Source organism: Equus caballus, chromosome 16, assembly GCF_041296265.1.
Source record: "Equus caballus isolate H_3958 breed thoroughbred chromosome 16, TB-T2T, whole genome shotgun sequence".
Lineage (NCBI taxonomy): Eukaryota > Metazoa > Chordata > Mammalia > Perissodactyla > Equidae > Equus > Equus caballus.
This window is the reverse complement of record NC_091699.1, coordinates 55,464,684-55,480,420: the sequence shown is the minus strand read 5'-3', so window position 1 is coordinate 55,480,420 and position 15,737 is coordinate 55,464,684. Positions and strand designations below refer to the sequence as shown.

At 36.2% G+C, this 15,737-nt stretch overlaps 1 protein-coding gene across 4 annotated transcripts in view; it reads right to left on the bottom strand.

Annotated features, from left to right (window-relative positions):
• Positions 1-15,737, bottom strand: part of ULK4 (unc-51 like kinase 4) — a 513,120-nt gene that overhangs the window by 459,471 nt on the left and 37,912 nt on the right. For all 4 annotated transcript variants that reach the window (XM_001917025.6, XM_023620688.2, XM_070237944.1 and 1 more), the window contains exons 13-16: positions 13,082-13,186; positions 10,533-10,593; positions 8,993-9,174; positions 8,077-8,123 (exon numbers count right to left, since the gene is read on the bottom strand). In XM_001917025.6, the coding sequence (XP_001917060.4) occupies positions 8,077-8,123; positions 8,993-9,174; positions 10,533-10,593; positions 13,082-13,186 (395 nt within the window). The remainder of the gene's footprint in view (positions 1-8,076; positions 8,124-8,992; positions 9,175-10,532; positions 10,594-13,081; positions 13,187-15,737) is intronic.

Genomic DNA, 15,737 nt, shown 5'->3' with positions numbered 1-15,737 from the left:
CAACACAGGAGCACCAAAATTTGTAAAGCAACTCTTAATAGAACTAAAAGAAGACATCAACAACAATACAATAATAGTAGGGGACCTCAACACACCATTAACACCAATGGACAGAACATCCAGACAGAAAATCAACAAGGAAATAATAGAATTAAATGAAAAATTAGACCAGATGGACTTAATAGATATATATAGAACACTTCATCCAAAAACAGCAGGTTACACATTCTTCTCAAGTGCACATGGAACATTCTCAAGGATTGACCATATTTTGGGAACCAAAGCAAACATCAATAAATACAAGAGAGTTGAAATAATATCAAGCATCTTTTCTGATCATAACGCTATTAAACTAGAAATCAACTACAAGAAAAAAGCAGAGAAAGGTGCAAAAATGTGGAGACTAAACAACACGCTTCTCAACAAACAATGGATCATTGAAGAAATTAAAGAAGAAATCAAATATTATCTGGAGACAAATGAAAATGAGAACACGACATACCAAATCATTTGGGATGCAGCAAAAGCAGTCCTAAGAGGGAAATTCATCGCAATACAGGCTCACCTCACTAAACAAGAAAAAGCGCACGTAAGCAACCTCAAACGACACCTAACAGAACTAGAAAAAGAAGAACAAACAAGGCCTAGAGTCAGTAGAAGGAGGGAAATAATAAAAATAAGAGCAGAAATAAACGATATTGAAACAAAAAAGACAATAGAAAGGATCAATGAAACAAAGAGTTGGTTCTTCGAAAGAATTAACAAAATTGACAAACCCCTAGCCAGACTCACCAAGAAAAGAAGAGAGAAATCGCAAATTAATAAAATCAGGAATGACAGAGGAGAAATCACAACAGATACCAATGAAATACAAGAGATCATAAGAGAATACTATGAAAAACTATATGCCAACAAATTGAACAACCTGGAAGAAATGGACAAATTCCTAGACTCCTACAATCTCCCCAAACTGAATCAGGAAGAAATGGAGAATCTGAATAGACCAATCACAAGTAAGGAAATAGAAACGGTAATCAAAAACCTCCCCAAAAATAAGAGTCCAGGACCAGACGGCTTCTCTGGAGAATTCTACCAAACATTCAAAGAAGACTTAATACCTATTCTCCTCAAACTGTTCCAGAAAATTGAGAAAGATGGAGAACTCCCTAACACATTCTATGAAGCCAACATCACTCTGATCCCCAAACCTGACAAGGACAACACAAAGAAGGAGAACTACAGGCCGATATCACTGATGAACATAGATGCAAAAATCCTCAACAAAATTTTGGCTAACCGATTACAGCAATACATCAAAAAGATTATACACCATGATCAAGTGGGATTTATACCAGGGACACAGGGATGGTTCAACATCCGCAAGTCAATCAACGTGATACACTACATCAACAAAATGAAAACCAAAAACCACATGATCATCTCAATAGATGCAGAGAAAGCATTCGACAAGATCCAACACCCATTTATGATAAAAACCCTCAGTAAAATGGGTATAGAAGGAAAGTACCTCAACATAATAAAGGCCATATATGATAGACCCACAGCCAACATCATACTCAATGGACAAAAGCTGAAAGCCATCCCTCTGAGGACAGGAACAAGACAAGGGTGCCCACTTTCACCACTCCTATTCAACATAGTTCTGGAGGTGCTGGCCAGAGCAATTCGGCAGGAAAAAGAAATAAAAGGAATCCAAATAGGTAACGAAGAAGTAAAACTCTCGTTGTTTGCAGACGACATGATCTTATACATAGAAAACCCCAAAGAATCCACAGAAAAACTATTAGAAATAATCAACAACTACAGCAAAGTAGCAGGGTATAAAATTAACGTGCATAAATCAGTAGCATTTCTATACACTAACAATAAACTAACAGAAAAAGAACTCAAGAACTCTATCCCATTCACAATCGCAACGAAAAGAATAAAATACCTTGGGATAAACTTAACCAAGGAAGTGAAGGATCTATACAATGAAAACTACAAGACTTTCTTGAAAGAAATAGGCGATGACATAAAGAGATGGAAAAACATTCCTTGCACATGGATTGGAAGAATAAACATAGTTAAAATGTCCATACTACCTAAAGCAATATACAGGTTCAATGCTATCCCAATCAGAATCCCAAGAACATTCTTCACAGAAATTGAACAAACAATCCTAAAATTCATATGGGGCAACAAAAGACCGCGAATTGCTAAAGCAATCCTGAGCAAGAAAAACAAAGCCGGCGGAATCACAATCCCCGATTTCAAAACATACTACAAAGCTACAGTGATCAAAACAGCATGGTACTGGTACAAAAACAGGTCCACAGATCAATGGAACAGAATTGAAAGCCCAGAGATAAAACCACACATCTATGGACAGCTAATCTTCGACAAAGGAGCAGAGGGCCTACAATGGAGAAAAGAAAGTCTCTTCAACAAATGGTGCTGGGAAAACTGGACAGCCACATGCAAAAGATTGAAAATTGACCATTCTTTTTCACCACACACCAAAATAAACTCAAAATGGATCAAAGACCTAAAGATTAGGCCTGAGACAATAAGTCTTTTGGAAGAGAATATAGGCAGTACACTCTTTGACATCAGTTTCAAAAGAATCTTTTCGGACACTGTAACTCCTCAGTTGAGGGAAACAATAGAAAGAATAAACAAATGGGACTTCATCAGACTAAAGAGCTTCTTCAAGGCAAGGGAAAACAGGATTGAAACAAAAAAACAGCTCACTAATTGGGAAAAAATATTTACAAGCCACTTATCCGACAAAGGGTTAATCTCCATAATATACAAAGAACTCACACTGCTTAACAACAAAAAAACAAACAACCCGATCAAAAAATGGGCAGAGGACATGAACAGACATTTCTCAAAAGAAGATATGAATATGGCCAATAGACACATGAAAAGATGTTCATCATCGCTAATCATCAGGGAAATGCAAATCAAAACTACACTAAGATATCACCTTACCCCCGTTAGATTGGCAAAAACATCCAAAACCAAGAACGACAAATGTTGGAGAGGTTGTGGAGAAAGAGGAACCCTCATACACTGTTGGTGGGAATGCAAACTGGTACAGCCACTATGGAAAACAGTATGGAGATTTCTCAAAAAGTTAAAAATAGAAATACCCTATGACCCAGCCATCCCATTACTGGGTATCTATCCTAAGAACCTGATATCAGATATCTCAAGAGTCCGTTGCACCCCTATGTTCATCGCAGCATTATTTACAATAGCCAAGACGTGGAACCAGCCTACATGCCCAGAAACTGATGATTGGATAAAGAAGATGTGGTATATATACACAATGGAATACTACTCAGCCATAAAAAAAGACGAAATTGGCCCATTCACAACAATGTGGATGGACCTCGAGGGCATTATGTTAAGCGAAATAAGTCAGTCAGAGAAAGACGAACTCTATATGACTCCACTCATAGGTGGAAATTAGCATATTGATAAGGAGATCTGATCGGTGGTTACCAGGGAAAAGGGGGGGTGGGGGGAGGGTACGGAGGGGGAAGTGGTGTACCCACAACATGACTAACAAAAATGTACAACTGAAATCTCACAAGGTTGTAATCTATCATAACATTAATAAAAAAAAAAAAATAAATAAATAAATAAATAAATAGCAGGGGTCAGAACAAAGAGGACCCGAAAGGCCAAAAAAAAAAAAAAAAAAAAAAAAAACTTTGAGGGCCTGGAACAAAAAGAAACATTCAGACACTGAGAAACAAAATCAAACTAGTCACATATAAGCGGAAGAAAAAGATGGGTTGGCTCCTGAGTCTGCCAGAGCTTCAGTCAGCAAAGGAGAGAGAGCAAAGTCCAAGCATGACCCTAGGGCGCAAGGTCTCATTCAATCCCTTATGCCTGAGCCCTAAAACCACAGAGAGAAAGACTCAAGAAGGCAACAACTCCAGAAGTAACACCTCTGAGAGATCCTCTTAAAAGAAACTACCAAATAATTAAATCTAATCAACCAAGAGGTAAAGTAGAGCAAAGAATTCACAAATGGAGAAATCGTATTTAAAAAATTGATGATGAACATTTACTTCACTTTATTCAAGTAATATTTGAAAAATTAGAAAAAAATAGAAAAATCCTTTTTAAAATTCATATGAATCTCAAGGGACCCCAAAGAGCCAAAATAATCTTGAAAAAGAAGAAAAAAGTTGGAGGTCTCACACTTTCTGATTTCAAAACTTCAAGATATTGTGGCACTGGCATAAAAACAGATCTATAGACCAATGGAATAGAATAGAGAGCCCAGAAATAAACTCTCATATATATGGTCAAATGATTATCAACAAGGGTGCCAATACCATTCAGTGGGGAAATGACAGCCTTTTCAACAAATGGTCCTGGGAAAACTGGATATACATGTGCAAAGAAATGAAGTTGGACCCTTACCTAACACCATATACAAAAATTAACTCAAAATGGATCGAAAACTAAATGTAAGAGCTAAAACTAAAAAACTCTTAGGAAAAACATAGATGAAAAGCTTTATGACACTGGATTGGCAATGATTTCTTGATAGAACACTAAAAGCACAGGGAACCAAAGGAAAGATGGAAAAATAGGGTTTCATCAATATTTACACCTTTTATGCATCAAAAGACACTATCAACAGACTGAAAAAGTAACCCTCAGAATCAGAGAAAATACTTGTAAATCATATATCTGATAAGGGGTTAATATCCAGTATATATAAAGAACTCCTACAAATCAACAACATAAAACAAACAACCCAATTAGAAAATGAACAGATATTTCTCTAAAGAACATAAACAGATGACCAATAAACACATGAAAAGATGTTCAACATTACTAGTCATTAGTGAACTACAAATCAGAACCATAATGACATACGGCTTCACACCTATTAGGATAGCTACTACCAAAAAAAAAAAAAACCAAAGGGAAGTAAAAAACAAGTGTTGAACAGTATATGGTGAAATTGGAACCCTCATGCACTGCTGTAGGAATGTGAAATGGTGCAGCTACTGTGGAAAACAGTATGATGGTTCCTCAAGAAGTTGAACGTAAGATTGCCAAATGATCCAGCAACTCCACTTCTAGATATATACCCAAAAGAACCAAAAGCAGGGACTCAAACAGATATTTGTACACCAGTATTCACAGCAGCATCATTTGCAATAGTCAAAAGAAGAAGCAACCCACATGTGCATCAACAAATGTGTCACATACATATATGGAACATTATTCAGCCCTAAAAAGGAATGACATCCATGCTACAACATGGATGAACTTTGAAAACATTAAGCTAAGTGAAATAAGCCAGACACAAAAGGACAAATATTGTATGAGCTCACTTATACTAGGTATCTAGAATAGGCAATTCAGAGACAAAAAGTAGAACAGAGGTTACTAGGGCCGGGAGGACAAAGAACAGCGAATTACTGACTAATGGGTAAGAGCTTCTGTTTGGGATGATGAAAAAGTTCTGGAAATTGATACTGGTGATGGTTGCACAACACTGTGAATATACTTCATGCCACCGAATTGTACACTTAAAAATGGCTAAAATGGGGCCAGCTATGGTGTCCTAGTGGTTAAGTACAGCATGCTCTGCTTTGGCAGCCTGGATTCAATTCCCAGGCGCAGAACTACACCGCTCTGTTAGCAGCCATGATCTGCTGGCAGCCCAAATACTAAAAAACAGGAAGACTGGCATGGATGTTAGCTTAAGGCAAATCTTCCCTAGCAAAAAAAAAAAAAAAAAAGGTAAAATGGTAAATTTTATGTTATGTATATTTTACCACAAAATTTTTTAATTAAAATATCATGATTGTATGTGAATTATATCTCAATAAAGTTCACTGGCAAGGGTTATAAAATTTGATAAATATCCACTGTTGAAAGTTCTAACAAAAGGTGATTTTTATACACATTGACTGGAAATGCATACTGATACAGTATTTCTAAAATGCATTTTAGCAATTTATCAGAACTCACAAAAATATTTATTGCCTTCTACCCATTTGTTCTAATTCTATGAATCTGCCCTAAGGGGAAAAAGTAAAAACAGATAGGCACAAAGATTTAAGCACAAAAATGTTCATCAGTATATTGTTTACAATATATAATACTATCCAAAAATAGGTCATGGTAAATAAAATAATCAGACATTCACAACATATTTTTAAAAAGCCATACCTTAAAAAAGTATCTTAGACAAATAATTAATGGCATTAAAGATATATAACATGTTATAAGGGGAAGAGAAACTTATAAAATTATGTCATGCTATTCTATTTTGTTTTTCTATTTGCTGAACAAAGCCAATAAAACTACCCCCTTCCACAGTGATTATCCCCCTGCTACGTGAAGGCCCCTCCCCTCATCATATGCTATCATGGTGATACAACCTGGTCAGAGACCTCACTGGAAGGAGGGTGTTTGAAAGAAGAGAGAGAGAGTAAATGAAGGCTCCATGCAGGGGACTTCTCTACCTTACTATTTATCATTTTCCTCAAATTAAAATTGTTTTACAATTAAACTTCAATGAATACAATAGCAAAAAACTTTAAAGACAGGATCAAGAATGGAAAGGATCAAGAATGTCTCTTTTTAAAAGGCAGCAGGGGGCACCCCATTCAAGGATATAACAAGTTTTAGCTAAAGTGTTAGATTTTGTTGGTTGATTTTTAATGAGCATACCACAAACCTTCTCAAAGTTTTACATGCTAAAACTACCTAAAAATTCTATTTTGCAATGCCAGATTTTACCTTGAGAGAGTAACAGCAGAAGATGCATAAGAACAATTGTCCAAAAAAGCATTTTGTTTTTTGTGATTTTTTTTTTAGGAAGATTAGCCTAACACCTGGTGCCAATCCTCCTCTTTTTGCCGAGGAAGACTGTCCCTGAGCTAACATCCGTGCCCATCTTCCTCTACTTTATACGTGGGATGCCTGCGTGGCTTGCCAAGCAGTGCCATGTCTGCACCCGGGATCCAAAGTGGCAAACCCCAGCCGCCGAAGCAGAATGTGTGCACTTAACCACTGCTCCGCCCAGCTGGCCCAAAAAAACATTTTGTGAACATCTGTTGTTTCCCCCCATTTCACCAGCATGGAAGAATAATTACTATCTTACCACTATCACATTTCACAAAATCCCTTCAAGTTCATGTTTTCATGTGCTTCTCTTAACAATAATACAAGATAAGCAAACGATAATAACTACAACTTCTACACCCCCAACATATACTAAGCACCCACGAAGAACCAGGCACTGTGCAAGGTATTTCATATACTTATGTCATTCAAAATTTAATTATTACTAAAAAATCTATGAAGTAGACACACTATTCCCATTTTACAGATGAGAAAAACAAGGCTCAGCAGTTAAAGCAATTTGCCCATAGGGCAGATCTATGATCGACATTCAGGTCTGTCAAATCTAAAGCCTATACAATGTCATCATCCTACAAAGACTTCCCAGGAAGCTAAGACTTGGAAAGAGGCAATCATCTGGCCAAGTCTAATTGGCAACCAGAGCCCAGAACCTTCTAACACTGTATCTAATGTGCTTTTCACTAGGGCATGCTGCCTCCATAACAAGCAAGTACACGTCCTTCCACCAAGAGCTTACAGATCATGATCCCATTAAATTTTAAATAACGTCATAAGGAAGCAATGCACTACATAAGGGAAAGATACAGTGGCAAGAGAAAAAGCCTTAGGAAGCGTAACTAAATTAAAACACAGGGATCAAGGGTAAAGTATCTGATAAAGAATACTCAAAAGAATTACAGTTAATAACATTTCCAGATGAAGTTTATATAATCCTAGAATTATATTTATAATATTCTAATTTTATAATATAGGATAAGGACTATTTTTAAATTTTTTTAAGTTTACAAATGATGCCTATAAAAATTGCCTATTGTTTCAGAGTTATCGTTACTTCAGAATATTTTATGATCAAGTATTTAGGTCTATGTGTTTTTGATAAATATGTATAACTACTCAATAAAATAATGAAGAATAAATTATTAAAATATAAATGTTACTTACATATCCCAGTTTGGAGCTATTCGCAAATGCTGGATTAGCAATTGGAACTAGAATGAAAAATTAAGATGCAGATTTCATTCATGAAACAACAGAGAAAGTGACCGCTAAATTAACAAATCAGACCTGCATACAACTGAAATGTGAATCCCGCATCAAGGAGATAATTATTTACAAAAATGCCAAAGCCTGAGTATATGAATAAGATAAAAATAAAAACCAAGAACAGTACTTTCAGTTTCTCCTGCCCAGTTATAGTCCCTAAATGCACCCTACCCCTCACCTAAGAAATACACACCAAGTACCAAAAAAGCAACTTTAATACTATCCTGAAAGCCAATGAACTTAAATTTTTTCAAGCCAGTTCCAAAATGAGGTCCTACTATGGAAAACACCCCAGACCACTGTAACTCCTCTCTGAGAATAACTTCAAAAGATCTGTCAGATCCTCACGGTTTACCGTTGAACCAAGACAGTCCAAGAAGTAACATTACCAGGGGAAAAAGAAAAAAACGTCTCAGAGACTCAATATCTCCCTTCAGTGTCACATCAGAAACCTTGGAGTTTACCAGGTCGACCCAGGAAAGGAGCCCTTATTCCACATGGGCAGCTCATTCCAGGAGCTGATGAAAGGTCTCTGTCTTACAATTTCAGATATGAAAAGTATCTTACAATTATTACAAGTTAACACAAAACGCAAGCTGGAGCTACAAAAGAAGTTCGAAATCACTGTCTACACAACTGCTTCCAGTCCTAGGAATTAAACAGAAGACAGCTGTGGCAAACTTATAATCTTGATAAATCTTTTTTTTTCATTTTAATTAAATGAAATTAATATTTTAGTACTTGTTTTAATCTCTAGAGAAATCCTGCATGCTGCAAGGACCATGAAGGAGTCTTGTCTTCACAATTTACCTACCAGTGGGGAATGGAGGAGCCTGGTGGCCACCTCCCTGTGACTGGCCACCACACACAGATAGCAAAGGAGATTCAGCTTGGCTCGGGCGGCTCCCGTGCTCTTCTCAGCAGAGTCGATCTGAGAGCAAACTTGTTGCAAAAAGTCATTCCAATCTTGGTCTTTGAGAAATACTAATTTATCCACTGAAGAGGAAAGAAAATATTAAAAGTGAGTACCATGTGAAAAAATATTGCTGAATAGATTACATGAAAAATAAAATGGAACATAGAATTTCAATAGTTAAGGTGAGGACAAAGAAAATCATGACTTCACAATGCCAAAACCAAAAATACTCCAAAGTTGACACTGTTTTCACTTAGTCTTCTATACTCATCTCTTTTTCTACCCGAGGAGACTTTTTAACTATGTCCATGGAAACTATGCTGAAACAAGAAAGCAGATGCCTAAAGGAGAATTATCCCGAGAAAGTACCAAAACACAAAGTTAAATAAAATTGTATTATGAACAAAGAAGATAACCTTGCAAGAAGAAAGCAATCTAGCCTTAAAATATTGGAAAAGCCAAAAATTTTACAGTTGTTAAAAGGTTCCAATGAAATTAGTGTTAAACATAACCAGGTTAATATGACAGCTGAAATTATCTGGGGGTCCTACCCTCAAATCCCTACCCCAACAATAGGCAAAAACCAGGAAACGAGATGCCATCTAGAGGTAACATAGTTTCGGCTGATCTCCATCTTTAAACAAAATAACGGGTAATAATAATTTCCTAAAATAACTCAAAGCAAAGGGGAAAAGGGAAGGAACATTATTTTGAGATAATAATCCTCTAGGTTTTCCCAAATAGTGATTCTACTTGACACAGTTTATTAAAATTTGAATATATTTTATTTTAAATTTACCTTAATTTGATTTCAAACCATAGATTCTACTCTAGTTGTGATGAAAGTTTTTCTGAATATAGTTTAACAGCTTAAAATATAACTTATCAAAGAAAACACATCAAAATTTAAGGTACGAAAAAATTTCTGATGTTCACCCTAAGAAGTTCCATTAGGTGAAAGGAAATGTAACAATCCTTCTTTAAGTATCTCCATTCACACACCAGCCCCACAAATGTGAACCATCTGACCCTGTTCTCAACTGCCCCCCTCGCTCAAGTAGAATCTCGATTCTCCACTGTGGTCTCCAACCCTTTGCACCCACAAAAGCACCATAAGTGGAAATTCAACTGGCTCTGCAATGGGAAGGGCAGGAGAAAGGCTCACCCACTCAACAAGAAAACTCACCAGCTTTATAGGAACACTCCCACCCACAAGAATACAGGGCAGCCCAGACTCAGCTGAGTAAGGTCAAAGGCTGGCACAAATGGATTACTGGCTGCTTTTAATTTACAAAACACTGCCCCAAGAATATCGCCAGTTAGCAAGAAGATAGGAATTTAGCTACTCATAAATCAAATATTCCATTTGCTATTAAATTTCATATTTGTATCTGTCTGCAAAGGGCCTACCTGTTTGATAAGCCCTTTGTGATCCTACCTGAATGTACTGGTAGATGCAGTATTTTTTGATCAAATTTAATTGGTGGTTGTTTCATTATCTGTGGTTAAAAAAAAACAAAAAAAAACCTTTTGAGATGCCTTTTGAGACAGACATCTGTCTCCTGATATATCTCCTTTATCAGATTATAACTCAATGAGGACAGAAAAGAACACTGTAAAATGTCACCAAAAAGAATGAGAATTCAATGGTGCCCTTTCAGATTAAAATATGCAAATATGGATAACAATTTATAAACATCAAACCATTTCAATTGATACCTGCAATAAAACAAAGCTTCATGGAAAAGAGTCACCCCATCTTGGCTTACATTTAAGCTAACTTACCTCTAGGTTAGAAATTTAGTCATTCAACAAATATTTATTGGGTACTGCCAGGGTGAGGTACTATGCAAAGTGTTAAGAGGGATAGAAAGATAGAAAAGACATGATCCTACTGTCAGAGAGCTGGTACTCTGGTTAATAAGACAATCATTTTTTAAACAATTTAAAAAAGTATTTAAGTAACAATGCAAATCGGGCATGATATACTTACAGACAAAATATTTCACAAAAAGAATTTTATTTTAAGTATCAGAGAAAGCAGCAAGCACTTTAGGCTGACGTGGTCAGGACAGGTTTATGGAAGAGGCAGAAGGTTGGCTGAGGTCTTAAAGAACGGGTGGGACTTGACGGGTGACCTAGAGAAGACACTGTCCCAGGAAGCTGTAACAGCCTGAACAGGAAAGTACACAATTTTTTTGAGGAAAGTGAAGAAAAGAGGTAAGTTGGATCCATGAGTTTGGAACAGCCAGGTACTCCACCCTGAGTTTTTCAATAAAAAATTCAACCATCACTTCTATGTCTAACTTCTCCAGAATCTCTCTATAGAGCATTTTTAAAACCTTTGCTGCTAGTATGCTTGGCAAAAATGCATAATCTCATTCTAATCATGAGAAACCCTGAGACAAGCCCAAACTGAGGGACATTCTAGAAAATACCTGACCAGTGTACAAAACACGTGACCACTTCAAAGTGTCAAGGTCACGAAAGACAAGAAAAGACTGAGAAATTACCCCAAGGCCATGAAAGACAAGGACAGACGGTAGGAGAGTAAGGAGTCATAACAACTAACTGTACTGAGGGATCCTGGAGCAGAAGGAGGACACGAGCAGCACAAACTGGTAAAGTTCAAGTAAGTTCGGTAACTCACAACTAGAGTATACAACTAGGTACTGGGGAGCTTTGGGGAGAAGAAAAAAAAATATTGGCAACAGATGTCAGCTCAGGTGCCAATCTTAAAAAAAATAAAAAAAAATAAGTTTGGTAGGTTAATTAATAGCACTGTACCAATGTTAATTCTCTGGTTTTGCTAATTCCCTGGTTATGCTGTGGTCCTACGAGACGTTAACATTAGGAGAAGCTGGGTAAAAGGTATTCAGAAACCCTACTATGTTTGAACCTTTTCTATACATCTAAAATTAGTTCAAATAAAACAGTTAAAAAAATAAAAACTGCTACTGGCTGAGGTTTCCACAACTAAGTATGGTTATAAGGAGAAATATAGAGAGAATATGGTCAAAAGATATCACAAATTGTTCCAGAAGGTCCACTGGGAAAATGCCCCATTACACATTAAATTTGCCATATTATACCATTACTCTGCCAGAGATCTGAACTTATAAAAAGAATTAGCTCCATTATGAAAAATAGCTGGGTGATCTATAGTAAATGTTGTCTATCTAGTAAGTAAACAGGCAGCCAAGAAATCATTTGCTCTAAACTAATATTCTCCAATGAGATGAGAGGAAATCGTCATAAATTAATAGAGAGAAAGACATTTAAGAAAAAAAAGCAGGAAAATTAAAATACAGAATAGGTAGTGAAATGTGAGTATGTGATCAAGAGAAAAACAGAGGGACTGAGAAACCAATTTTCTTTGAGGAGAATATTCACCATCCCCTAGTAATACAGTACTACATTCCAAAAGACGCGAAGCAACAAAAATCACACTAGGTTGGAAGTACACTGTGAACCACGCCTCCCCAAGCTCCCAGTGTCTCCCCACTGTCTACCCTGCAGTCCTGACAAGCTGTGACAGGGTAGGGCCTCTGTGTGATCTCTCCACCCACTCCAGCCTGGTGAGCAGTGCTGACTGACAACTGCCTTCGTAACACATCAACAATTAGAATATTTGGAGTAATTCACCTAAGTACACATGGAGAAACGAAGGGACTGAGGGCAAAGGGCTGAGGTCTAGAAGTCAGCAGCCACTCCTCAGGCGATGGACTGATAAAAGGCAGAGAAAATGCGGAGGAGGAGGAAAACTCACCCCTCCAGTGAAGTGGAAAGCAATGTAGGAAGAGGAGAGGGTTACAGACAGGGTGGGAGTCAGAAATGCAGACATGTGGCACGAATGAAATAAAAGCAGACAAGAGGATCAGGAAAGAAAATTAGGCAAAGAATATCCGGAAGGAAAGTATCACCCAGATTTCTGCCCTCAGTGTAGTCTAAGACTCATCCCTCAGTTATTAGGGCATCTTTCTGCACCTTCGGATTGTCGATAATTGGGGTGATGACAAGATCTGAGTCTGTGTAGATAAGCTCTCTCATCTGGGATTCGAGGTCCTGCTGACTCAGGTGTCCACTTGTAATCTGAAACAAAAACAAAAATTAGACTTTGTTTCTGTGACTAGTGAAGGGCTCTAAAAGACTGAGATAATAAGATGCTGAGTTAAGACACCAGTGAAAAAGGTCACCTATATCAATGTACCTCAACTGCTACTCAAAACACTTTCACAGATAGTCTCATTTGATTGTCATAAAAATCCTAAATCATATGTATCATCATTCCCATTTTTATAGATGAAAAACACAAGGCTCAGGGAAAGTAACTGACTCGCTCATGTTTAACACAAAGTCTGGTTAGGACTAGAAAACAGATCTCCTATAGTTTGATGTTCTAAACTATGATGAGGTAAATCGGTTTTAAAATTATCAGCATGGTTTTTAATCTCTTATCCACCAACTCTAATCAATTTCTTTCTGCTTTACAGAATATTAAATATAAAGTTAAAATTATAGCATAAAAAATTTCAGAGTGAAGTACTGACCTGTTACCTAAGTGCTCAACATCTCTATCTTTATAAAGCCTAGTTAGAGTAGAGTTGATACGTAACAAAGATGAAGAACTAGCTGTTGGATTTCAGTTATTCCTCTGAGACATTTCCTTGTGCTCTCGACAGAACTTTTATTCCTAGTGCAATGTCTCAGTGTTTCGCATCACACAAAAAAAGGATTTATGCATTGAGAACTTCCAGTGAAACACTGACCAGCAAACTAAATATAACAGAAGACCTGATCAGTGAAGTAAAAAATGAGGAAAAGAAATTATCCAAAACTGAGGTAGGGGCATGGATAAAGGAACAGAATAATCAGCAAATAAAGTTCCCAGAAGCCAAGACCACCCCTTTGCAGCTCAGCAGACGGACATACAAAAAAACACATGAAGAATAAGTAAGCAGGAACTTTGTAAAAATCTTTCTTTAAAGATGCTTACAAACATGCACTTTCAAGACAGAAAGACTTGAAAGAAAAGCCAAAATAAATCAACTGAAAAATTATTAAAATAATATAAGAATTAGTAAGGTAGACCAATTAGAAAACTTATACATAAAAATTAATTTCCTGTATATAAACTGAATGGATGTACAAATAGCAGTTTATAAAAATGAAATATCCCATTCACAACAGCAAAAAATAAACAGAATAAAATGCTCAGGAATAAACTAAGTGATCAAAAATTACAATGAGATCTCATTTACTAAATGAAATATTAAGTGTAAAATTATGTTCCCTTGTTTGAAAATGAACATATATGTATAGAACCAGAAGTGGGAATGCCAAAATGTAATCAGTGGTTACTCTGGGTAATTAAATTATAAGTCGTTTTTAAATTTTCTTTGTTCTTATCGACATTTTCCAAGTTTTCTACAATTATTATGGGCTTTGTGTAACTGAATAAAAAATTATTTAAAAACTATAATATAAACTCCTTTATAGTACTTAAATAATTAGTTTGAAGATTCTCAATTGATTACATACACTTCTCTAAAATAACCACCTGTCAGAAGAGATTCAACATCTAACACATTTCAGAATGCATTTTTCACTTTTACACTAATTTTCCATATCACATACAACCAAACAATTTTTAGCAGAGTGAGATTTAATTATAATCCATTTATATTTCATTTCAACACAGGAATAAGTTTCACATGGTCCAAATGTACTTCACATTACATAAAAATTACAGTAACAACTGAAAGCAAGTATATCTATCAAACAATAAGTATAACAAAAGATAACTTGGAAAACCTTTTTAATTCAAAATATTTCTACATTCAAAACAATTATGATTGAAAGAAATTACAGACCTAAATAAACAGGAAGACATCCCATGTCCATGAGGGAAACCTTTTTACCTTGTTAGGATGGCAATACTCCCCAAACTGACCCACAGAATCAATGCAATTGCTATCACCATCCCAGCTGGCTTCTTTGCAGAAACTGACAAAATGATCATAAAATTCATATGGAAATGCAAGGGACCTAGAAGAGCCAAAACCACTTTGAAAAAGGACAAAGTTGGAGGAATCATACTTCCTAACTTCACAACTTACTAAAAAGCTACAGTGATCAAGACAGTGTGCTACTAACATGAGGAAAGACAGATCAATGGAATAGAACTGAGAGTCCAGAAATGAGCCTTCACATTTACAGTCAATTGATTGATATTCAACAAGAATGTCAAGACAATTAAATGGGAAAAGTCTTTTCAAAAAACAATGCTCAGATAACTGGACATCCACATGCAAAACAATGAAGCTAGACCCTCTATCTCAGGCCATATACAAAAATTAACTCAAAATGGACTAAAATCTAAATGTAAGAGTGAAGCACAGGCATAAACCTTCATGACCTTGGAGTAAGCAATGGTTTCTAAATTATGAAACCAAAAGCAAAAGCAACAACAAACACACATAAAAAAGGATAATTTGAACTACATCAAAATAAAAACTTTTGTGCTTCAAAGAACACCATCAAGAAAGCGAAAAGACAACCTACAGAATGGGAGAAAATATCTACAAATCATAAATCTAGAATACACAAAGAATTTCTACAACTCAACAAATGGGCAAAGGGT